Source organism: Tenrec ecaudatus, chromosome 8 (assembly GCF_050624435.1).
Source record: "Tenrec ecaudatus isolate mTenEca1 chromosome 8, mTenEca1.hap1, whole genome shotgun sequence".
In the NCBI taxonomy this organism is placed as follows: domain Eukaryota; kingdom Metazoa; phylum Chordata; class Mammalia; order Afrosoricida; family Tenrecidae; genus Tenrec; species Tenrec ecaudatus.
This window is the reverse complement of record NC_134537.1, coordinates 43,653,698-43,679,844: the sequence shown is the minus strand read 5'-3', so window position 1 is coordinate 43,679,844 and position 26,147 is coordinate 43,653,698. Positions and strand designations below refer to the sequence as shown.

The window sequence follows — 26,147 nt, the reverse complement described above, 5'->3', positions numbered from 1 at the left end:
AGCCCCACCAGTCATCCTACACACCCTTCTCTCCATTAATTTTAGATCACTTGTTGTTCCCTTGCCCCTCAGTTGGTTAACACCCCTTTCCTTTCTCCCACTTCCCCTCTCCCTTGACCCCCGTGGAACCATCGGTCCCGTTGTTTTTTCCTCTGAATTGTTTATCCCATCTATCTTACCTAGATATCCATGCAGTGACAATAATAATCACAAAAATAAGACAAAGCCAAACACAACACAAATGAAGACAAAACAAAAAAATAACAAAAAAGGAAAAGCCTATAAATAGTTCCAGGTCTGTTTGTTGACCTTTAGGAGTGTTTTCCAGTCAAGTCTGATGGGGTGCCATGCTCTGGCTCCAAAGTCTATTTTTGGTATTCCCCAGGGACTTCATTGCTTTGCTCCCCTTGCTACCCTGTTGCACGCCCTTAGTGTGATGGGGTCAGATCGGGCACAGTGCCTGCACTGTGTCTCCATAGACTTGTATCGGGCATATAGGCTAATATTGGACTTAGGGATTTGATCTGGACTGGGCTGGGATGTTTTCTTAATGTATAATTGCTCTTTAAATAAAGCTCTTTCTTATACACATGAGTGTCTATGAATTTGTTTCTCTAGTCTACCCAGATTAATACAAGTCTCAGGTCTCCTTGGATCCAGTTTTCAGGGCGCCAGTGTGGTTAGGACGTTTTTCCATACATATGTGCTCGCCTATTTAATTTTGTAGAAAGTATGTGTAGAGAAAACGCTTTAATTATTTTGATGCTGTAACTTCATTCCGCTTAAGCTTCCCTGTCTGTAAACATCTTTTAAATCAGCGGGCTTTCTTTGCAATTTTTCCCATAAACTTTTTTTTCACATCTTGGAGACTAAGGAATTACCAATTTGTGTTTGTGATGTGTCTCTTTTAGAAGGACATTGAGCATTTGTGAGGAATATAGAAAAATTCTCAGACAGTCCTGCCCCTACCATTGCCCAGTGTCCCCCCAAACACAGGTAAACTAACAAACCCAAATTGTCCAACCCCAGGACTATCCAGTTAATTCTGACTCACGGTGACCCTATAGGCAGAGTGGTGCTACTCCTTAGGATTCCTGAGACTGTAAATCTCACTGCAGCAGACAGCCTCATCTTTCTGCTGAGGATCAGCTGGTGGGTTTGAACCATTACCTTGCAGTTAACAGCCCAACTGCTTAACCCGGTATTCAACCAGGACTCTGGGAAGTGAAAAGTGCCACCACGAATCTCCTAAATGCCCCTTGGAGGGCGACAACCTTCATTTAGAGTGCCTCACTACTCTAAGGAACCTTCTAGAGAAAAGCCCAGGACCATTTTTTTCTGGTTAAATACTAAACTTTCTATTTAAGAAAAGTGAGAGAGAGAGAAAAAAGTAGAAAGCAAAGGTCACTGAAATTGTTTGGTTTAGACAATATTTTTGAAGAATTCTGCAACTTGATGTCTCCTTTCTCTGAAAGGTTTTGCCCTTCTCTTCAGGCTCTGCTTTCATCCTGGTTGTTACCCTTCAGCTCACGGTGCCGGCTGAAGTCCCAACTCACGCCTTAGTCACACAGCACCGAGTCTGCACTCTAACACAGAGGAAGTCCAGAGAGAGCCGCAGTGGGAGCTGATCAGAGTTCAGTGTTTTCTACTGATCTATGGAACAGGCCATGTGCGAGACCTGGGGGATTCAGTCACTGGTAGAACAGACGTGGCTCTGCCTTAATAGAGTTTACAGTTTAATAGAGAAGACAAACACTGACACAGAGGGAAAAAAAGGTATTTCCCATTTGAACCCCAGAAGATTCATGTGTACAAAAACCAGGGAGAGCTGAGCGTTGGGGAGGATACACAGACGTGATGAAGAAGGGCCCCCCACGGATGCCCTATTTAGGCTGAGGCCAGAAGTAGGGAGCAGCCCTCCATGAAAGGGGTCCGTGTAGCCCCAAGCTCCAGTTGAGAACAGGGTTGGCACGCTGAACGAGTGCTGAACGAGTGCAAGAGTGTGTGTGGCGGGGCTCCAGGAGGGACCAGAGCTCTGAAGATGTGAGGAAGAGCCAGGCCACCAGGCGGGGCTTTCAAAAGGATGTTGTGTTTTAATTTTAAAACAGCAATCAATCCCTGATGGGTCTGAAGCGGAAGAGTGGTCAACTTTGGCCCAAGTATTTATTTTTTAAAAGTCGTTTTATTGGGGGCTCATACAACTCTTAGCACAATTCATCCATCCGTCCACTGTGTCAAGCACGCCAAATACTTATTTCAAAGATTATTTTTGGTACATTCAAGTCACTTGAATGTGATTTTTTTATTCTTTGAAAAACTTGCAGGATTATTTAAAAACACCCTCCCATCTTCCTTGTGAAGTATTTTTGGCATCATCTTAGCATTTTATATATAAATGTGCATCATTTTAGGGTAGGACTTGAGCATAGGCTTCATGAATTACCTTCTGTTTGCTGAGCCCAGTGATGCCATTTAAAGAGCACTCCTAGCTTCTAAATCAGAGGTTCACCAATAAGGAGTTTTCCAAATTCATCAGTCGCAATAAACCCACAAATTAAGAGGAAATAGTTTTCCAGAGACCAACAATCACCTAATGATTCGCAGTTTTCGTGTTTCTTAAACCCTAGAAGGAATAAAATCATACCAACAAAAGAGGTCTAGTTCTAGGCGTTGTATTGTTTTTAAGTGTTGCCCAGCCAGTGTCTTGGGCTCTTGTCAATCCACGTAAAAGAATACAACTAGCCCCATAGGGCTTTCTAGGCAATAATCCTTACGTGAGCAAATGGCCAGAGCTTCCACCCGAAGAGCTGCTGTTCCGGGTAGAGCTGCCACCTTTCAGCTGGCAGGCGAGCCACACCCCCGTTTCACCAGCAGGACTCTTAGTATTGGGTGTAACCCCAAATTGAAGCCACTGACTGTCACTGGGCTGATTCAGAGGGACCCCAGAGGACAGAGTCGAGTTGATCTGCAGGGTTTCTAAGGTTGTCATTCTTCATGGAAACAGCCTGCCACACCTCGGAGAATTTTACACAGCATTGCAGAGATTGGAGTGGAACAAGAGGGCGGCGCAGGAAGCTGACTCAGCAGCTTCAGCAATAAGATCGAGATGGTGATGGGCTACAGTGAGGGCTAGCTGGGGCCGTGGGGACGGAAAGACTCTGAGATCTATTTAGGAGACGGCACAGGAGGGTGTGGCGACTGATTCACAGACACAGCAGCCATAGGCAGATAGGTTCTACTTATCAGTAATAAAAAGGAGTGTTATGAAATTAATTTTTGAAGAGAGAAATAGAGCAATAAATCGCTGCCAGGAACCTCTAGTTGTCTAAGTATTCTAAAGAAAAAAGTAGATATTCTACAGGGGAAAAAATAACGGATTTCCTTTGGAGGCTTCTGTTAGAGGTTGAAATGCCAGGCATCATCACTTCCTTATCTGGAACCACTTCCCACTGTGATTCCGTAAGCATCACTGAGCCAACTAGCAGGTGTTTTCTTCAGCACTTAAGGCTGATTTTACATCCCGTCATCACAAGAACACACAATAAAAGGTGTTTCTGATCTGAGCCCCCATCCCACGTCTGATGGAGTGGGAGCCGTTTAGCTACCACTGTCAGTGCAGGTGTCGGATTCGGAGCCACTCAATGCATGGGGAGGTGATTTTAAGTCCAGCTCTGCAGAAGTCCATTGCACTCGTGAACCACCCGCTTTTGTGGAGGATCATCCAAAGACAGATACAAGCACGCAAACACTGTCATCTGAATATTGATACCAAATCTATGTCCGTATTCTGGAAAATAAAGGGAAGTACAAACGCTTATGAAGACCAAAGAAGAAGCCATGTGTTTGCATTGCGGTGCTGGAGAGGACTATTCAAGGTACCAATGGGCTCCTAAGAAGACAAACAGATCTGTCTCGGAAGAAGTAAGGCCGGAGGACTCCTTAGAGGCAAGGATGGCAAGACTGCATCTGATGTACTTTGGACATGCTGGCAAGAGAGAGCAGCCCCTGGAGAAGGGTGTCATGCTTGGTAAAGTGGAGGGGCAGCGAAAGAGAGGAAGGCCCTCTGGGAGATGGAGTGACCCCGTGGCTGCATCGATGGGTGCACGCAGAGGAACAGGGGTACTGATGGCACAGGACCTTGTTGTGTTTCGTTCTGTTGGGCAGAGGGTTGCTATGTGTTGGCACTGTTTTGGTGGCACACAACAACAACAACAAGAGATTTGGTAACAGAGGTACCCGTACAGCGTGGCTAAGGGGACCACTTCTTTGGGAGAGCTGCATAAGGTATCAAAATGGAGTAAGGCACAGTTAGTGGAGAGATTCCAAGTCGGGTCATTCTAGAGGGAATGGACGAGATGCTGAAAAGTGCACAGCTTCTTGCTGCAGAACTTCTTGGGTGTCCCTTCAGCCATCCTTCCGCTCACCCCCGAACTGAAGGGGTGCCGGCTGGGCAGTGGGCGAGCACTGGGCTGCACCCTAAAAGGTTAGCGGGAGAATGATGTGGCAGGCCACTTCTGTAAAGATTCACAGGCTGGAAAACTCCATGAGACATGTCTTCCCTGTCCTACAGGGACACTGAGAGTTAAATCGACTTGACAGCAATGGCCCTGGGGCTGGCGCCCTCTGTCTCTACCAGTCTCTAGGACTCTACGCTCATGCCCTCTTGCCCTCGTTCATTTCTCTCGACCTCTTTCATCCACATGGTCAGAACCACTGTCTTTCCAAATCCTACTGACTCTTCAAGATTAGCTCAAGTCCGAGGCCAACCCAGCCTTCTGAGCCTGGACTCTCTTCTGAACGTGCAGAACCAATGTGACAACTCGTCGGCAAACACGTGGATGCTCATCCGTGAATGGTGTTGCGTTTTAATGGGCTTCAGTGTGTCCATGTCTGAGCTGACCAACCTAGTTCCTGCAGAAGGAACCTGACAAAACACATCGTCTCTCAAACAGTTGCATCCAAACTCAGTCAACTGCCCTGCTGTTGCCCTTCATTATTACACTGCCACAATGTGGTAATGAACATGAAAGTCTAGATAGGCTGTCCTTGAGGGCAAAGGTCAAGTCTTTTCTATTGCTCTGATGTGAACAATGCTACCTCATGCAATAAAAACTGCCGAGTGAAGACGAAGGTAGAAATACACGCACTGGGCAAAGCACGAGTCCATGAAGGCCAGGGTGGAGATGAGAGAAGCATGCCGGAGGATCAGACGGGAAGAACAGAAAGCCTCCCCAAAGTCAAACTCAGACGACCTGGCAAGGCACAGGCGTGTGTGCTTCTGGAAGGAGGGTGGTGGTGGAATACAAAGACACTGGCGAAAACGTGAGTTTAAAGGAGGGGGATGGAGTTCAAGTCAAGGAGATCTGGAGGTCAAGTTTCAAGAAAAGGAGACGACTAGGCAATTTGTCATCTACCTTTCAGACAGGCCAAGTAAGGGAGACTTCAGCCAAGAGTCTTGCCACACGGCAATGTCAGAGCCGAGAGACCAGTGGGGCAGGAAGAACAATTGTCATCTCCACCACATTTATACTGTTAACACTGATGTGACAGCGAAGAGTCTTCTAGGTTTCTATCTGGGTTTGTTAAACAAAGCAAACAAAAATCGAGAACATGTTTCAGTTATGCATCGAATTGTGTCCCCCTGCCCTCCCTCCACCGCTCCCCAAACATGTGTTGTAAATTCTAACCTCCGTGTCTATGGTTACAATCCCACTTGGGAATAGGCTGTCTCTGTTTGATTAATGAAGAAAGGTTCGTATTGTTTTATAAGCTCTTTTAAGATATACAAGAGATTCTACAAGGAAAGGGAACAAGTTGAAGATGACCTTGGAGTTCAAGCTCAAGGAGAGCATTGCTGTATCGCCAGCACCTGGAATTCAGACTTCCAGCCACAGAAATGATGAAAAAGCAAAGTTCTCTTTGTTCAAGACACCCAAGTGTGCGGCAGGTAGGGGGCGGGGGATGTCCCCATGAGAGCAGCACTAGATCATTGGGACCAAACTCAGGGCCATCGAGTGGATGCCAACTCACAGATGCTAACTAGGGCAGCTCCTGGGGAAAGACGGACTACCAGGGAGCTTGATTGATGGAAGAAGGTGGGTAAGGTCCATGCGTGGGAAATACAGGTCTGCACGGGAGGTAGGGGAGTTATGAGAAAGGATCACGTAAGATCAGAGGAGGAGGGAACAAGAGGAGAAGCCGACAGACATTCTGCAGGAACGTCACTTAAATCTCAGGCAACACAAATGCACGTGGAGCCAGGATGTGTAATGGTATCAGTCCTATCCCATGTGCAGACTAAAGGAATCCGAGACAGCTGTCCCCGAAAAGGGACAGTGGCCAAACGGAAGGCACAGGGGCTTTCCTACAGGTCCAAAGCCAGTCAGGAAAATTGGCATCAGTGGTGCCAGTCGAGCTGGGCCAGGTGGTCAGTAAGCCCCCTCCTCCTTTAAATCCCGTGCATGAGACCCCTTCCCTTTCTGCTGGTGCACTCTGGGTGCCATGTTGGCTCAGCCCCCCTGTCGTCCCTGATCAGGGAGCCTTGGTTTGCAGGACAGCTGGTTTCATGGGGGCCTAACAAGCAACTCTGCAGGGCGCCTGGGGGTGGGCGGGGGGAGAGAGCCGGCAGAGCAGCTTGGACGCCGCCCAGTCGATCAGTTGCTTATTGCTGTTGTTAACAAACGACCACTAACTCTTTATGGGAGTCGAAAGCTTCATCTTTCTCCTGAGGAGCGGCTGGTGGTTTTGAACTTCGGACCTTGCAGTTAGCAGTCCAGTGCATAACCACTCCATCACCAGTGGCTGAAAACAGCAGGGCTTAATCTCTCTCCGTTCTAGAGGTAGAAGTCTGAAGTGGGTCTCACTGGACTGAAGTCAAGGGATCTGCAGGGCTGCGGTCCCTCTGGAGGCTCCAGGGGAGGAGTCACTGCCAGCTTCTAGAGACAGCCACATTCCTTGGCTTCCAGATGATGCAGTGTTTGAGGGGAGCGCCGCCCCCACCAGGGGGCAGTGCTCCCTCTGGAAAGCACTGCTCTCGCTCTGCCTGCCAGTCACCCTAGAGCACGCCCCGCTCCGTTCAGTCTGCACATGCTCTGGGCACACATGCTGGATGAGGGTCCCAGGAGTCTGCGCTTCACTCCCGGATGACATTCTAGAGCAAGACACACGTCTCTGCTTTTTGACCAGGAGAGATGGAGGCTGGCAGCTCGGCATCTCTCAAGGTTCAGGGGGAGAGTGGGGAAGGGTCTCCCAGGATAAGCAGGGCCTTGCATGAGGAGCGGAGCGAAGGAAGAGTGCTGACAGAAAGATGGGCGAATGATGACTTGTGTCCTGGTATTTATGTCTGAGAAATCTCCACAGAGGGTGGAAGTCTCCAATTAAATTTATCCCCCATTGTGTAGGCACCATACCCTGTGACGGTCATTTCTCCTTTAAAGATTGTCCATGGCGCTCCACTTTGGACAGAGCGGTGAAGGAATTGGAATTTGTCCTTTTCAGAGATGACAATAAACGCTACCCACTTCCTCTACAACCACCATTCTCACGACCCCCCTCCACCAGAAAGACCCTGTATTTCTCGGCACGGACCTCAAAGTTTTGCTCGCTGCCCCCTCCTCCGGATACATCAGTCACAGAGAGTATAACCTTGTAGTCTTGTAGTGCATTCTCCAAACTGGGACTCTCTTAAAGGTGAAGGGAGTCTCCACTCTTAATGACTTTGGCCTAAGATGGGACAATGGTCATCCTGGGGAGCCTGCTGTGACAGTGGGCCTTCAAAGGGACCAGCTACATGGCAGCCATGTTAGGTGCCTTCCTGGCCCAGTGCCTTGCAGACTGGACCAGTCATAGGACCTCTCCTAGGACCACCGGCCAAGCCTTGCCAGCGACAGGGAGCCTGGGAGGAACGTGAGCTAGCCTGGGCAATTGGACCGATCTACCTATCTATCTATCTATCTATCTATCTATCTATCTATCTATCTATCTATCTATCTATCTATCTATCTCTGTCTCTCTCTCTCTGAGTCTCTTGTGTTGCTTCCTTCTAGCAGTATTTCCACTTGGCCTCTCCAGCCCCTCTCATGCCACCACTACTAACTCTGCTCCTTTGTTCCCAGTGGACTTCTCCCCAAGAGGACTTTGCTGGACACGCTCCTTGAGACGACTGGCAGATCTAAAGACCAAAGCCCACTTTCGGCGAGTGCCTGCTAGCTATAGGCACCAACCAAGGTTGTCAAAGGATGGGCTCTCAGCAGAATGAGTGCACCACCTGGACACTCGTGAGGGAGGAAAGGCGTGGGCCACATCCCACACTTAGAACTCAGAAAGCCGGAGCTGCGAGGCCCTGCCACGTATTGTTTCATGAGTTCTCCAGTAATTGTGGGTTCGCTCGAGCAGGAGAACCCCAGTGCGAAGCTAAGTGTCTTGCATTTGTCTTCTCAGCCTTTTGAGCGTGGTGGCACTGTCGGGTAAGCGATGGGCTACCAACCACAAGGTCAGGGGTACAAAGTCACCAGCAGCTCCGTGAGAGAAAGTTGAGGCTGCCTGCTCCTTGGCAAGTTTACAAGTCCTTGTAGCCCTGTCTAGCGTCCCCAGGAGACAAACTTGACTCGGTGGAGGGGAGTTTAAGATTTTCATGAATCAGAATGGACTCCAGAGCAGTGGGTTTTTTGCTTGTTTTGTTTATTATTATTATTTAGATACTGAAGATGCAGTTTGTGGACCAGCACTCAGGGCATGGCCACTTTGGAGTTGGTTAACAATGCAGACTCTCTGGTCCCACCCCAGATGTACTGAGTCAAACCTTTACTTCCAAAGATCCCCCGTGATCAGGTGCCAGACACACATCGGCACTGAACCTCCCAGTCAAGTGGGGCTTGCCTCTTCAGGGGCTGCCAGTCTGGTCCTCTCTGGCTCCTAAGCATACACCCTTAAAAGCAGCCTTCTATTACTTGAAGGAAGGCCTCTTGGTGGCACAGCGGTTAAGTACTCCTCTGCTAACCGAAAGGCCAGAGGTCCAAACCCGCCTGCCTCTCTGCAGGAGGAAAGATCTGACAGTCTGCTCCTTCAGGAGTACATCCCCAGAAACCCAATGGGGCAGTGCTATGGCCACACTGGATTGCCATGACAGACTCAACCCAGTGGCACCCAACAGCGTCACCTAACCGAAGTCAAGTGGCTCTCTTGTCTCTAAAATGCAATGGGCCTTCTCCGAGCCACACCACCATCCTGGAGACACAGCCATCCCTCACCCCACCAGCTCTGTGGATCGCACCACCCAGAACTATCCAAACCCTGTTCCCGCACGTGGCTTCACTGGTTTCTACTCTGTAGTCACCTGGCTGTTCTCCATCTCCATGGGAGCTCCTAGAGTGGCCCTGTCCAACCCGGCAGTCACTAGTCCCAGGTGACTGGGGAGCATCTGGAATAGGGCCAGTCCCAAGGGAAGTGTGCTGTGAGTCTAAGAGGACCCCCGGAGGTCGATGGCACGGTAAAAAGAAGGGATGCAAGTTAGCCCATCAAGAATTGTATATTGATTGCATGTTGATATAATAATTTGGCTCTCCTGGGTCAAGCAAAACATTTTATTATAATCCATTGCACCAAGTAACTCATCAAATTATTTTCTCACCAGTGGCCGCAACAACAACCAGGAAACACCGTGAGGTGGTCCCAGGCCTGGGCGGTGTTCTATCCTGTGGCACAGCAGCCACACTGAGCTGGAACCGATTCCACTGCCCCGAGCCATGGCATTTCTTTATGTAGTCACTAGGAAATGAAGACGACCATGCGGCTTGTGCTAAGTTTCTATTGGATGGGGCCATGCTAGGGAAAAGGCCAGTGGACCCCCACACGAGGGCAAGGGCCCCAAACAATTGCATCAAGGGCTTATCCTCATGGGAAACATTAGCTGTTTCTTGCCCCAATCACCAAGTTCAAAGTCAGACGAGGAAGCTGTCTCCTCGACTCTGCACACAGGGATTATTGGCACCCCTGTCCCTCTGGAAATAGTTCTGAGGATGCGAATAGCAGGTGCCAAGGATTACGCGAGGCTACCATTCGTTGGGCGCCTACTATTTCCGGTGCTGCACTTAACCTTAGACCACCCTATGGAACAGCCATTGGCTCCAGTTGTCAGGGAAGGAAATAAAGCCTAAAAGGTTTCATTTGTCCATAGTTAGCAATGAGTGGAGTGAAAACTCAATCCAAGATCACCTGATTCTTCAACGTGACCATGCGGAAGTCAAGAGGCTTCACAAAGGCATGACACTCTTAATTCTAGACCACTGCTCTTTCCAGAGAGAAGTCTTGATGGCCTAGTGGGTTCCACATTGGGCTGCTAACTTCAAGGTCAGCAGTTCAAAACCACCAGCCACTCCATGGGACAAAGATGAGGCTTTCTATACCTGTAAAGAGTTACAATCCCAGAAGCCCACAGCGGCTGTTCTATCCTATCCTGTAGCATCACCACGAGTTGGGATTGACTCGATGGCAGTGAGTTTGAAATTTCTGAGTCACTATCAGGCAAGAAGCATAGCACAGGTGGCTGATGAGAAGGCAGGTGGTTGCTAGAGCCCTGTAACCTTGGGCTAGACTGGCACAGATCATAACTTTGGACTAGCCTGGGGCAGAAACTGGACTGATAATTGTGCAGGGGCATGACAGGGGAGGACGTGGGGAAACAGGATGCTAAAATCAATGAGTATGAGAAGAAAATGTTCTGAAATTGATTGTGGTGATGATTGCACTAACTGAATGATTAAATTGTATGATATGTGAATTAGATGTCAACAAAACTATTAAAAAAAACTAACCTGACAGGAGCAGAGTGGATTCTTCCAGGCTTATGGTCTCTGGGGTAGGCCCACAGCACACATCAGCTGAAAGTCATTGTTGCAACCTTCAGGTCCTCCCCTGTGGCCCGGGGTTAGAGAGCACAAAGCACCTTGTGTGCCTAGCACTCGGTGCCTTCATGTTAAAACTGAAGGACAGGGCAGGGTCAAGAGCCCCACTCTAGATATCATAATGTGTTGACTGGAGACACAAATCCAGGGGCACTCATATACATATGAGAGAGAACTTTATATCAAAGAGCAATTGTATATTGAGAAAAACATCCCAGCCAAGTCCATAAGTCTGATATTAGCCCATATGTCCAATACCAATCTATAAATTCCTCTTTAGAATCACGCAAAACATGCAATGATGATGAATTCAGGAAGATCACAGGCCAGTGAGTGGAAAATCTGTGGACCCAGTGGTGGTGGAAGCATCTCAGCACTGGCAGGGGTCTCCACGTGGCTCCTTCAGCTCCAGGGCTCTAGTGTAGCTTCATGTGTCTTGTCAGCAGGAGGATGAAGCAGAGAGAGTGTGGGTCTGGCCCCCAGCAAGCTATTTATCTTCTTTGTGCCTCCAAAGGAGGTCACCAAGCTGCGACCTGATTGACAGGCTAGACTTCACCCCTTCGCAAGTTGACAGATGATGTCACTGCCACACTCCCATGCCTCTGTAGCTCTGCCATCTTGTTTCATTGCCCTTGTTCCATGTACAGGACCTACTGAAGATGTCCCAGCTTGGCTGAAACATCAGAACCGAATTCTGAAATCATGGGAACGGAAAGGAAGGCTTCCAGCTGACCTGGTTTTACCCACCTTCCCTGCACCTCTTAGCCCAAGTCAGCCTTGCCCACGCACGGGTCACAAGAAACGAGGGCTGGCTCAGGCTGCCAAACCTCCAGCCAAACTCACGGTCATCGAGTTGATTCCAACTCATCCAATGTAGGACAGGGTAGAACTGCCTCCCGGGAGTCTTCACAGGAGTAGAAAGCTTTGTCTTTCTTCCACAGAGTGGCTGGTGGTTTCAAACTGCTGGCCTTTCAGATTGCAGCCCAACATGTATTTTAGGCAAATGTCTGGCAGTAGGACGGCAGAGATAGGGGCCATGCCAGGCTCCACTTTCCATCTGGAACACCCCAGCCCACGGGCACTGAAGGTCATTCCAAGGAGTGAGCACTCAGCTAAAGAATGTGGAAAAGCTTCCACACTAAGAATTCTCTGCTTTGTGAAACAGCCAGTCTGCCTCCCGGGGAGCTGGGGAAACAGGATAGATGGGGCAAGAAGTGGCCATTGGTCCAGGTGCACCTGGCCTCCTTCTGGCACCTTCCCTGGATACCTCAATCTTCTGTCTGCCAGCCTTCACACATGGTGTTTGCGGAAAGCAAGGTTGGGAGGATGATTGTTTTCTGAAGCAGTTAAAAAGGAGCCTGACCTCCGCGGTAATAAACTCTTAGAAGGGCCGGGAAGGTTGGAAGGAAACTTGTCTCACTTTGGAGGGACTGACAGGCCCTCCATGTCCTTTCAGCTATCTGCATTTAAGCACCAGCGAATAGCCTCTACTTTAGGAACCCTGGTGGCATAGTGGCTACACAATGGGCTGGTCAGTGGTTTGAAACCACCAGTTGCTCTGAGGGAGAAAGATGAGGCTTTCTACTCCCAGAAAGAGTTAGAGTCTTGGAAACCCACAGGAACAGTTCTATCCTGTCCTATTGGGTCTCTGAGTCAGAATTGATTCGGTGGCAGTGAGGTTGGTTTAGGGGGGCCTCCACTGGAAATGTTCTCACCACAAAGGGACTCCTGCAGGCAAGAGAATATACTTAGTAATAAAATAAATAGTTTTGCTTATAGCCAAATGTTCTTTTCCCCTGGGAGCTTTAAAGTTAATGGGATTTTTAAAACTATCATACTGAAAACCAAACCCACTGCCATCGATTCCGCTCCAACCCGGGCCTGTAAGACAGGTTGGAACTGCCCCCATGGGCTTCCCAGACTGTAAATCTTTATGTGTGTAGAAGGCTTCGTCTTTTTCCCCCGTGGTGCAGCTGGTGGTTTGAACTGCTAACCTTGTGGTTTGCAGCCCAATGGATAACCCACTGTGCCATCAAGTCTCCTTTAAAATGACAACAACAAGCTCAAGCTCATTGCCACCGAGTTGATGCTGACTCATAGTGACCCTCTAGCACAGGGTAGAACTGCCCCATGGGTTTCTGAGACTGTCACTCTTTACAACAGTAGGATAGGTAAATTACTTGTGAATAAAGCTGTTTTGAAAAATAAAATAAATTGAAGAGCAGTTTTTTAAAAAAGAACTAAAGCAAACCTCATCTTCTCCTGGGAAGCAGCTGGTGGCTTTGAACTGCTGGCCTTGCCATCAGTAACCACCATGGCAGGAGGGGGAGAAAAAAGACTAGCCAATATTAACACATTGCTATGTTTAGCTCCCACATATTTCCCTACATTTTCCGATTCCACTTTATGATAGCAATAATGACAAACACTGTCCATTCATCCCCCAATGCTATCAGTATCTGCCACGGCGAGAAACAAGACAACGTCTCTCTCCTCCCGAAGCTCCTGTTTCCTGGATGTTGGGGGGAATATGTGAGACAGGAATCAAGCCTAGAGGAAAATCTCAGTGTGGGATGAGGGGTTGGGGCATCCACGGCTGGGGTGATCAGCAAAGGAGAGAGGTTGAGCAGGGGCCTGAAAGAGTGCGTCCCACTGAGGTGAGGGGCTGGGGAGAGGCCCTGCTCCAGGGCCACCTGGACCACCGTGCGAGTCGGCGAAGGAGGGGCAGTAGCCAGGCCTCACAGGGCTGTGGAAGGCCAGACGAGACGTTGAGCTTAAGTCTACCTGTGGGGAGAAGCCCAGGGAAGGTCTGAGCAGGCCTGGAGCCTCGGGTACTCACCTTCGACGGTCAACTCCACGGTCACCTGGCGGGCACCACTGCCATTGGTGGCTTCACAGGTGTACTTCCCTTTGTCCTCCTCCTGGACCGCACGGATCACCAGGCTGAAGGTCCCTCGGATGCCACACTCTAGCAGGAAGCGTCCTCCACTGGTAATGGGCTGCCCATTCCGGTGCCATGTCACCTGGGGCTCGGGGTAACCCCGGACCTGCAAGGCAAAGATGGAAGCGTGAGCGATCATAGTTAATGAGCACGTTTATGTGCTCGTGCTGCCCCGGCTGCTTTAGACGTGTGAACTCATGGAATCCTCCAACGACTCTAGAAGCAGGGACTACAAACATGGAGCTCCGTTTTGTAGTGGGGACCATTGAGGCACGGGGCGTTTGGGCCAATTTGCCAAGGGAGGTAGAAAGTGTCAGAGGCAGGCATCACGGCTCCAGAGCCCACACAACACAAGTGACTCCCAAGCTTGGCTGCACCTCAGAATCACCATGGGAACTGGGGAAACAAGGAAAACTAGTGTCTAGGCCCAATCACAACGATTCCATCCGAATTTCAGCGGGTGGGGAGTGGGAATGGGCATTCTGGATCAGGGCCTTTCACACTAATGCGCAGAGGGATCTCTGAGGATCTTCTGCAAACACAGAGTCTGACTCCACAGGTCTGGGGTGGGACCTGAGACTCTGCCGGTCAGACAAGTCCCCAGAAGACGAGATGCTTCCGGTCCCCAGGACCACTCACTTTGCATAGCGAGGTTCTGGACCTGCGGTGCTCGGGGTGACCGATAAAAGGAAGGATGGGAGAAAGGAGAGGAGAGAGTAGTTGTTGAGGCTGCTTATGTCCCCCCACACACCTCACAGGTGGGGACTGAGTGCCTGAAATGCAGTTTGCTCTGATGGCGTTCTGCTGTGTGAACGACAAGGCTTCACCTCCGAGATGTAGCAAGAAAGGAAGGAAGGAAGGAAGGAAGAGTGCCAAGTGTCTGGACAATTGAACAGTATTAACCTCATGCAGAAAAGTTAATAAGCTATGCCACTAAAATGAATTTTGCCTTTTTATTGTGACTACTAGAAGGTGTGAAATGGTGGCCGGGGGTGGGGTGGTGCACTACATCCCCAGGGTAGTGCTCCTCAGTCTGCCTTGTCTGTCCCTCATGTTAGCTGAGTTCTATGTGGTCAGCGTTTCTCGTGCCGTTGACACGCTGAGGCTCATAAGCAACTCTTTCTGAGACAAGCTATTTTCCAAGAGAGGGTGCAAGGCAGAGAGAAAGTCCAACAGAACGATGGATTTTGAATTTTAGACAATCTCCCGATGTATCTCCAACACTCCAACCCACACTCACTGCCCTGTAGGTTTCTGAGGCCGTCCATCTTCACGGGAGCAGGAAGCCTCCTCTTCCTCCCGAGGAGCGGCTGCTGGTTGAATTACTGGCCTGTAATCCCACAGCTCCCTCATAACCACTAAGCCACGAGGGCTCCTCGGACATTACGCAATGGACTCATCTTTGTAGGAGCAGGGCCAGGTTGGCTCATCAGTGCACAGCCTGGCCCATAGGACTGTGGGGTCTGAGCACTAGGAAGCACACAGGTGATAACCTCAAGGTAGCCTCCGGAGAAGGAAGTTGCTTGTATTACAAAATGCTGGCAGCCATCTCTTTACGCCATGTATTTTGGTGGAGCTGGGGTTACGTCTTGGGCTGCGATCTACAAGGCCAGCAGTTCAAAACCACAAGCTGCTCTGTGGGAGAAAGATGGGGCTTTCTATTCTTGTAAAGAGCTATGGTCTCACGTGGGTGGGTTTGTCACTCTGTCCTGTAGGGTCGCTATGAGTCAGAATCAACAGGATGGCAGAGAGAGAGAGAGAGATTCCTAGACAATAACTATAGATAAACCATACCTTGTATTGATGACATGACCCAAACTGCATTTGTAAAGAAAGCTTTGAAGGAGCTATAGCAATAATCTTCCCTAGGCAACGTTGGAGAGTGATGTTACATCAGCAACGTGGTAGAGGGAGTGTTGAGTACCATCTGTCTGTCCGCAGCCCTCCCCATGCCCTACAGGAATACCCAAAGCAGCCAATCCCTGGGCACACCAAGGGAAGAAAGACTTGCGGTGAAAGCAACAGCGAATGTGCTCAATTCCCTTCCCACTGGTTCAACCCTTAGCCCATCCTTCGATCTGATTCTCAGTGACCAGAATGCAGAAAACCTATAATTTCAGTGAAAACCTCCAAAGTGAACCATCTCCCTTCTGTTATCCCACGCAGCTGCCCTCAGGGCCAGTTTATGGATCTCTTGAGACCAGCCTTTCCACAGCCATTCATTCATAGTCAGAAACGAAACAAGACGCAGAATCCATGCCACAACCTTATTCATGATTTCTGGACACAGAAGACACTCTTCCCTACAAACAAAACAAAACAGACAGTCCTTAGAGACACTGAGTAGCCATGAGGAAGTGCTCAGATTCTGGAGTCAGTGATCTCAAAGTTGTCGTCTCACAGAGCATGTGTATGCAGCACAGTGTGGGCTGCCCAGGTGGAAGGCGACCACAACCATTTGGACATATGTGGTGTGCCAGTTCGGGTTGACTAGAGAAACAAGTCCAGAGACACGTATATCAAAGAGCAATTGTATGTTAAGAAAGCATCCCAGCCCAGTCCAGATCAAGTCCATAAGTCCAATATTAGTCCACATGTCCAATACTAGTCCATAAATTCCTGTTCAGACTCATGCAGCCATGCAATGACGCATGCATGCAGGAAGATCACAGTCTGGTGGATGAGAAGACTTGTGGATCCAGTGGCAGTGGAAGCATCTCAGCGTTGGTGCAGGTCTCCACGTGGCTCCTCCAGCTCTCTGGGTGAGGCTCCTCAACAGAAAGGTGAAGGCAGGGAGAGGAGAGAGAAAGCTTTCCCAGGACTCAGCTGCTCTCCGCATAGATTGTCAACAGGAAGACGAAGGCAGAGAGAGGAAGTTCCCAGAATCCTCATGAGAAGGCCATGCCCACAAGGAGGCACCATCAGGCTGTGACCCGATTGGCAGGCTAGACTCACCCCTTCACTCTTAGGACCCTCGAGTTGACACCAAGACGACGGAAGTACTACATGTGGTCTCACGCATCTGTGATAATGTGAAACTACACGTCAGCAATGGCTGCCCTGGGTGGGTAGGATTGTGGGTCTCTCCTCTTCTCCGCTTACTTGATCATGAACTTCCAATCATTATGCAAATCATTCTGTTGATAAGACGGAATTTTTTTTATCAATGTGTCTGTCCATAGCGCACCAAACTCAAGTCACTGCCACGTGGTCAATTCAGACTCATTCATTTGCTTCAGTTCTAGCAATGGAAACAAGAGAGCTATACCGTTCAATACAGTGCAAGTCTGGATGCGACAAATGCCGCATACCCCTGCAAGATCGTGTCATCTTGTAGCCCGACATTAGCAGACAGGTCCACACACAGAAAAACCACGACCCTGCTAAAGCTTTAGTCTTCTCATTTTCAGAAAAGATCTAAGGAATCCTCCAGGGAGTCTGGCCCCAGAGCGATTTACAAACCATCACTCGCTTGTCTTTCCCCCGTTAAACAGGTCAAGTAGGGCCAGACTAACATCCAGTAGATCACCCCTGCTTCTGTCCACACTGGGGGAGGGGAGGGCAGAGCGCGCCAGTGGGGAGCAGAGAAATCATTAACTGCACCAAACATGTCCTGAACATTCCATCAGCAAGTACGCAGGCCCCCTGCAGCAGGGCCAGCCCTGGTGGCTTGTCAGGCGCAGAGGTATGAATGATTAACTGGGGACATTGCAAGCATTCCAGATCTTGGGTACATGGATTTCTTTCTCCTATTTACACACACACACACACACACACACACACGCTATCTCTGAAATCTGCTGGGAAGGTCCCTGCTGAAGTATCCAGGGATTTTTGAATATGCTGAAATTGGCACCACTTACAAAGCTGGCGGGTGCAAACGGCGCCTTTCCAGCACCCTGCACTGAGGTTTGGAAAGCAGGAGTTGCTTAGCTCCAAGGTACAAATGGTTTTGGACTTCAACTCTTGTCTTCCCAATATGGGAAAACGTGTTCAACTGCTCCCAAAAATGACCTAAAAAAATTCAGCCTCAAGTAAAGCCACACTTACGGTCTGCCCCCTACACTGGGCTCCTGGGTGGGGAAGGAAGAGATGCCTTGGCCCTGGGCCTTGGGACGCACATGGGAGTCCAGCAGCAGGTAGGGGAGCCCCAATCCTGCCCTCCCGGTGCCTTATCAGCCTTCACCCCTGGCTTTCACCCAACAAGCCGCAGCGGGGGTTTCTTTAAGTAGGATCACCACCAAGACGACAGTAGCAGCCCACTGACATCTAGGTTTCAAAGGACCTCCATGTGCAGACTCTTATCTGATTCTTTAATCACGATGAGGCTCGGGTCTCAGGTTGGGTTTCCGAAATTCAGAACCTGGAACAAGGATGCAGAGAACCTTGTCTGCAGACTCTTCGCTGTCAACACTCACAGTAGTTGGGGGCTGGGAGCATGGGTGCCGGGGGTCGCAGGCAGCCTCCAACAGAGCTTTCAATTAGAGTTGTATGAGCCCCTAATAAAATGTTAAAAAAAACCCAAAAACCAGAGCTTTCAGAGCTTTTGGCCAAAACAGACTAGGAAGAAAGGCCTGGCGATCTCCTTTCAAAACAGAGCCAACAGAAATCATATGGATCCTGGACTATTGCTCAAGGTTTGACGCACGCACTTGAGTTATTTATTCAGCTATGTTCTTGTGAGTTGGGTGAGAGTTTACTGAGCAAATTGGTTTCCCGTGATTCGCACACATTTTTCTTTCCCCTGCCATGGACCATGCCTGCACTCATCCCACCTTCTCCCATTTGAAGGCCTGACAACAATGGTCGCCACCACGGCCTCAGGCACAGCAGCCATCGGCAGGGCGCGGCAGGACCAGGCTGCGCTTCCTCCATCCCGACACCCGGGGTCTCCAGAAGCCAGCGTCAACTTAGGGACAACCCGTCACAGCAGCGTGGTGGAGAAAAGAGACCAGGGCAATGGGTGATTTGCCAGTGACCCCAAGTCCCGGGACCGGCTCTCTACCCCGCTTTGTGAGTTTGTGTGGCGAAAGCACAGTAGCACCCGAAGTACGGATACGTCTCTCTCTAAGAGGCTCTGAGCCTTTTACGTGTAAAGCAATATCTGCTCGCTACTTTTAGAAAAGGCCAAAGGTTTGCAAAAGATAGAGTCATGCTACAAGCAGGTCTTGGGCTCACAAACCGGCAGGGCTGGTCCACTTTGTGCCTGGGAAGCCGTGGGGCTCCGAGGGGGCAAGCTGAGAATCAGGGCCACAGCGCTGTGTCTGACTTGGCTTCCGACCTCCCGGGGCTGTACATCTTTTTATTATTGAGAAAAATTGATACCTTAGGCACCACGGCTCCTTAAATCTCAGAGAACGGAACGGTTCTGAGTGGTGACCCATTTGAGCTTCTTGGAGAAGCCTCCTTCTTGTTCCCATCACCCTCCTCAAACTCCAGCCACAGCTGTGGTCCCCTCTAATCTCCCCTCCAGGAGCAGCCAGCGACCACGGGCGCGGGGCTCGCAGCGCTGGCCAGGCAGTCCTGACGCTGCTCCAGACTGCGTTTCTGGAAAGAAACCCCATAGAGGGTCCCTGGAAGGAGAGTCAGCTTTGGCCACATTTCAACGGGAGGTTTTGTTCTTGAACAAAAGCCCGGCGTCAAATATATCAAGGGCACAAACAACTACTTGTCATAAAAATAAAGACACAGTGCCACAATCCCTACAACAGTTTGAGCAGCGTCACTGTGCTCCGGCTCCATCGAATGTCCTCAAAAACCCTGAGGGCCTCGGAAGGCCTTTGAGAGGGCGAGGAGAGGAGAAGGGAGGGCCTCAGACCGGCCTGCACCTCACTGCCTCTCTCTCAACAGACGTTTTCTCAGACACTGAGCCATCCTGAGACGCATTTAATGACTAAACAGGAAACATTCCTTAAGGCACTGCTTCTAGATTTTTACAGGCTTTCTCTTGACTCCCCGCTTCCCACCACGGGCAACCCCAGCCTGCGTCCAGCGCTCTGGCAGGTTCTCGGTCCCCACAATCTCTCCAAGACTCAGGGCAGCGCATCTGCCTTCGCTCAGCTTGCTGCGTCACAGAAGAAAGGTGTGTTTGCTGCTTGCGCGGACCTTCCGCGTGTCTTTTGTCCCTGAGCTGGGCCTGTCCCCGTGGGCACCATGCGCCCTCCCAGCTGCAAACCCAAGCTGCCGGGGCTGCCGATCAGCCAGGTGTGGCCCAGACAAACTCTGCCTGAGCCGGGGACACAGGGAGCGCAAGAGGAGAGAGAAATCAGGATTGCGTTACAAACCCCAAACCAAACTCACGGTTACTGAGTGGATTCCGACTCAGCATGACCCTGTAGCATAGAGTAGAACTGCCCCGGGGGTTTCTGAGACCGCACCGCCCAGCAGGACCCTCCGGGGTTGAGAAGATATAGAAGAAGGAACATCCGGGGACTTAAAGGCTTGAAAGCAAACAAGCGGCCATCTAGCCCAGAAGCAACAAAGCCCACACGGAAGCAGCACACCAACATGTGTGATCGTGAAGGGCAGAGGAGACCAGGTCTCAAACAACAAAGGCGTAGTGGTGGTGAGAATCACATCACCGTGAATGAGGGGGAGTGCGTGATGGGGACCCAATGCCCATCTGTAGACAGCTGGACATCCCTTCCAGAGGGGGTAGTGGGGAGGAGATGAGTCACTCGGGGTTCAGTGTAGCAACAATGAAACTCAAAACCTTCCTCTAGTTCTTGAACGCTTCTTCCCCTCCCAATTATCATGACCCCAATTTTACCTTGCAGACCTGGTTAGACCAGAGGATGTACAGCGGTGCAGTAGGGATCTGGAAACACAGGGAATCTAGGACGGACGAACCCCTCAACACCCGCGGTGAGAGTGGCAACACCAGGATGAAGTGGGTGTAGAAAGGGAGAACTGATCTTGGAGATCTATGTGTAACCTCCTCTCTGGGAGATGGGCAATGGGGAGGTGGGTGAGGGGAGATGCCGGGCAGTTTAAGATAAGATATAATAATTATTTCTAAACTATTAAGGGACCAGGGGGAAGGGGGGAGTGGGAAGGGAGGGGGAGGGGGGAAAAAAGGGAAACCGAGCTGATTCCAGGAACCCAAGTGGAAGGTGAATTTTGAGAATGATGAGTGCAACGAATGTATAAGGGTGCTTTGCTCAATTGATGTATGTACAGATTGTGATAAGAGTTGTATGAGCCCCAATAAAAAGATTTTTAATAAAAAAATTTTAAAAAAGGAAGATGGGAGCTGAGACCTGTTGGGGACGAGGAACAATAGTCTCCAGCAGTCAGGCAAGACATTTCGACCTGTCTGTTACTGACAACTGGAATGAGGAGCCGGGAGAGGCTGAGCCTGGAGGATAGACTGTTAAGAAAAAGATGTCAGACAGACATCTCCCCCAGGCTGGACAAGGCTTCATTCTGCAACACTGCGGTCTGATAAATACTCTGAGTCTCCTGTCTGCTTGTAGCAACTTCTCTGCACCATCTTACCCTGTTACTAGGCAGTTTCTCTTATGCTAAATAAACACTTCTGCCATTGCTGACTGTACCAGAGCTGGTGAGTCCAAAACCCAAACCGGACTCGCCACCGCCCAGTTAATTCCAACTCACAGAGACCCAACAGGAAGGGGTGGAACTGCCCCTGCGGGTTTCTGAGACTGTCACTCTTCCCAGGCCTAGAAAGGTTCATCTCTCTCCGGCAGCGAGCTGGTGGTTAAAAATGGGAAAATAAGAGGCAACAAAGCCTGTGCTCCTGAGGGATTCATTTCAGGAGAAGAATCGCCAGCTCTACCCTCCAAGGGTAAACTCGCTCGGAGTCACGGGCGGGGAGACACAGGAAGGGGAATGTAAGCCTTAACACCTCAACCAGGCCAGACCACCCAAGGGTTCCATCATGGGCAATAATGAGGGTGAAGAATGAAGGCTGAGGCTTGGCATGACCAGGCGGAGGGCCAGAGTCCATACCCGTGACTGGCACCTGGCCTTCCAGACGGGCAGGCACTCAGTTAAGGCTTGAAGAATCCTGTTGCTAACAGTGGAAAGCCTTAACGGAATCCAGTGACTACATTAGGAAGCGATCAGACCAGCTAAAAACAGCAATTAGAGGCTCAAATGAGGGGCTGCTTTTGGCTGGCCCCCAGCCCAACTTGTGAGGCCGAGAGGGCCCATGTGACATGCAGAATCAAACCGGGCAGGCCCACCACATGCCACGCGGTTCCTCAGAGACAGACATGGAAAGTCTCCATCTGTAATTGGCCACGCTCCCTTCAGATGGCCTGATTTCCTCGCGGCCATCAAGGTGACCCTGTAGGACAGGGAACAGGCTCCCTGTGAGTTTCTAGGACTGTAACCCTTCACGGGAGTAGAAAGTCTTGTGTTCTGCCCATGGAGTGCCCAGTGGTTTTGAACTGCTGGCCTTGCAGTTAGCAGCCCAACGAGCAACCACGGGCCCAAGGTTTGGAAACTCCTCCACACATCTGTTTTCCCTGCTACAGAACACTAGGAAAGTTCTATAGCCCATAACCCTTTTGAAGTGGCTGTCTCTCCACCCCATGTAGAGATCTATTTCTTTTAACTGGATCAGGCTTGTCAGCGCAGGCGGCCATCGGCTCCCTTTCAATAGCACGGACATAAAGCGCGGCCACCAGGAGTCTCTCATATTGAAGCTTTCCTCAAATTCATGGTTTCCACCAATAAACACGAGTCCTGTTTGAACGTCCAGTTCCCCTGGAAGGGCTGTGGGATTCGGTCTCTCTAGGAACCTCTCCCCAGAAAGCTCTGCGTTCCGGCTGGACTCTCCCTCGTGATGCCTCTCCTAGGACACCAGGTCTTGAATTGGGCGTGGCTGTCTGGGAGATAACATGGTGGCTTCTCTAATTTCTGCTACCAAGTCCAGATAGAGTTCTAAGCCTTTAAAAATAGAAGCAGAGTGCGCTGTTTGTTGTAGAAGTTCAACAAGTAAGCGCTGAGGTTTGGTTTGGTTCTACCTTGCACACCATCTCCTGGCCGTCTTTTCTTTGGGGGAATGGCGAACAGGGAGCGTGGTCTTAGAAGATGAGCTGACTTAAACCAGCCAATCAGAGCGCGACCCTGAAATAGTGTCTTTGAACACCAAGACACCCAAACCATTTCTTTTTACAGGGATCCAAAGCCGGGTTATCAGGTCAGCCTGAAGCTGCCTGCAGTCATCCTCACTCGCCTCCATTGTCTGCATCCTCCCGTGGGGAAGAAGCCATCCGAAGCCACATTCAATTCAGAACAGAAACGAGACACTCCCAGCAGTTATGGTGGAGTCGGAATGCACTCAGCTATAGGACACAACACATTTCTTTTGACGAGTCTAAATTATTTTAAACGGAATGAGTGTAAATTAGTTTCTACCACTTGTATACAAGGGTCTTGATTAATTCAGGATGGTGTCCGATGGCTCCCATGTATATTCACTACCAGCTGCTGGCCCTTGGGAAGCTTACTCGTCAGCACCCGGCGCTCATGTGTCCATGAAGATACTAGAAATACTATGGTCGGGGTCAGGTACACTTCAGCCATCCAAGTCACGTCTCTGCTTTCTAGCAAAGCAACGATGGGGACAGAGACACACCAGCTAGGAGCACATTTATCGATCTGAAAAGCTGAATCTCCCCTCTCTTCTTTTCATCAAGAACGCTTTATAATAAGGACCTCTATAAAAAGTCCATTTAACACCCTGGTTTTGACTAGCATAAAACTCCGCTTTGTTCTAAGAAATATTCGCATTTCTGACCTTCAGACTTGGGGTGTCTCTTCTTATGCAACGCACATTCTTACAGACAGCTGAGCGGTATCCCACTTTTAATTAGGTCAAAGGAAAACTCAGCCCTTTTACTGGGAATGGCTTCTTCCCTGGCTGAAACGGCTTATTAGTTTGATTTAGAGCACTGCAAACCCCAGGTTCAGACAACCGCCCAGGCTACAGTCTTGTCTGCGTCCGCACTCAACTTCTAGGACACCACCTGTAACTGAGACGGCGTCATTGCCTAATGCAGCCCTGGAATTCCGAGAGGCCTGGCCAGTGTTGTTGGGGAAATAAATCTAGGGTAGTAAGACGGGAGTTTCCAGTCAGTCACGGTTGGACCAGGAGAGACGGACATAACTCACAGGCAGAGCGCCGTTCCAAACAACACAGAGACCATTCCGCCACTCGCCCTGACCCTCCAACAGCAAGGTGCGGACTCAATGACTGGCCACCGCACGTAGTAGGAACACTCCATCCTACGAGGACTGAGTGAGCTGGAGGAACCAGTGACCAGAAAGCAGCGGGCTGTGGCCTCATTGGCTTTGTTTCGGAATTCCTGGTCTCTCTAGGCCATTTTCTGTTCCAACACCTGCTCCACAGGGCTGTCTGTGAATTCCAGGGCACAAGCCATGCATTGTGAGGGGACTCCTCAGCTGGGAGGCTGGAGGGGAGGGAGCTGAGCAGATGGGCCTCTGGAAGCACAACCTTCCACACCACCTGCATCAAGATAGCATTTCCGTGGCTCTGTAAGTACCTGGCACAGGGGGCAGATAGCTGCCATAGGAATATGCCACCTGAGGGCAGAATGACCCTCGCTTCCCAAAGGCATCCTCAGCTGCAGAGAGCCCGGTGCCAGAAAAGGGGTCAACAGTGGCTTCTCATGGCATGCCAGGCTCACTTCCATGCCCACCATGCTGAAACCAAATAATCAAGCATGTTCTTCAAAACAAAACAGACAGGAGTTGTGTTAGTCTGAGTACTTTAGAGAAACAAATCCACAGAAACTCATGTATAAGAGAGTTCTATATAAAGGGTAAGTGCACATCAAGAGAACACCCCAACCCAGTGCTGCCCAAGCCCACATGTCCAAAATTAATCCATTAACCCATATGTCCGACACCAATCCACAAAGTCCTCCTCCATCTCACAAAACACACACAATGATGCCGATTGCAGGAGGAAAGCCATGCCCACTGCAGGAGGAAAGCCGAGCCGACTGCAGGAGGAAAGCCGAATCAGTGAATGTGCAAGTGTCTCAGCGCTGGCAGGGGTCTCCACACGGCTGCTCCAGCACCCAAGGCTGCATCAGGGTAGGTTCATGTGCTTCTCCTCAGAGATGTCTTACAGGAAGTGAGCCTTGCAAGCTGAAGCAGGGAACTGGCTAAGGCAGCTGCACCCTGGTCCGACCATCAGAAACCAAGCGACCCGAGAACTAGAAAGGCGAGGCTCACTGAGCCATTTATCTGTTCACACTTCAATTGACCCCACATGCATTTATCAGCCAGGTTGGCACAATAAACAAACCACCTCAGGAGCTCACTGTATTTTTGGTGAAAGTGAGTTAGGTTGAATTTGACCGTTTCCACACACCTTTCTCAGTGCTACTCTCTTAATCCCAGGCTGGTTTGCTCCATGTCCTATACTGCGGGTGTTACACTTTGCTGCTGTTGCGAATGTACACAGCCAAGTACACACCAATCTACAGTCTGCATGGACAATTTTTTGACACATTGATACATTTTTGAGCTGTAGAACAGCCCCCCAACTTTTTTCATAGGGTTTAATGTTCTTTCTTCATGAACACAAATTCACTGTCCCCCTAAGGTTCCCATCTAACCTTTTGAATTGTCAATTTCCTCCCGTAAAGTTCTTTAAAATGTTCAAAGCAGACCCCCACATTTAAAAAATGCTATTGTTCACTTAAAAAAATATGCAACCAGGGGATACTTTGGGTTTAAGTTTTAAAGACTGATCCCAGGGCAAAAGTTTCAGAGTTGCATCTACCTCCATGGCTCCTGGAAGGCTGGAGTCCATGAGAATTTGAAATTCTGTTTGGTATTTTCTCTCTCTTGATCAGGCATCTTCTAGAGAATCTTGGATTCAAATGTTCAGTAATGGATCCCACCCAGTTCTTCGGGTTTTGTCCGAAAGCAGGCAGTCGCTCATGGAGACAACTAGCCACACATCCCCTCTCCCCTTCCTCCTGGCCCCCTTCCTCCTCCTGAACCCCCTTCTTCCTCTTCCTCCTGGCCCTCCTTCCTCCTCCTGACCCCCTCCCTCTTCCTGGCCCCCTTCCTCTGTTGCTCTGGATGAGTATAAAGCCAAATGTGTCCTGGGTGCTCACGTTCAAGTTTTCAAGACCCCAGGAACTATGCAATGAGGCAGGAGGTAGAACAGAAGTAATGTCAGGGGAGGTCTATTTCAAGATGCAGACTCTCCCTTGTCGCTGTCCTCAGCTGTGCCTTGGGTCAGGAGTCAAAGTAGGAGAGGGTCAGTGTGTCCCGAGAGTAGTCACAGTCCTCTG

General features: G+C 49.9%; 1 protein-coding gene across 1 annotated transcript in view; it reads right to left on the bottom strand.

Moving 5' to 3' along the window:
- The window catches only part of MYLK (myosin light chain kinase), a 232,765-nt gene that overhangs the window by 154,424 nt on the left and 52,194 nt on the right, over nt 1-26,147 (bottom strand). The window contains exon 2 of the mRNA XM_075556319.1: nt 13,741-13,948. Coding sequence (XP_075412434.1) covers nt 13,741-13,948 — 208 coding nt within the window. The remainder of the gene's footprint in view (nt 1-13,740; nt 13,949-26,147) is intronic.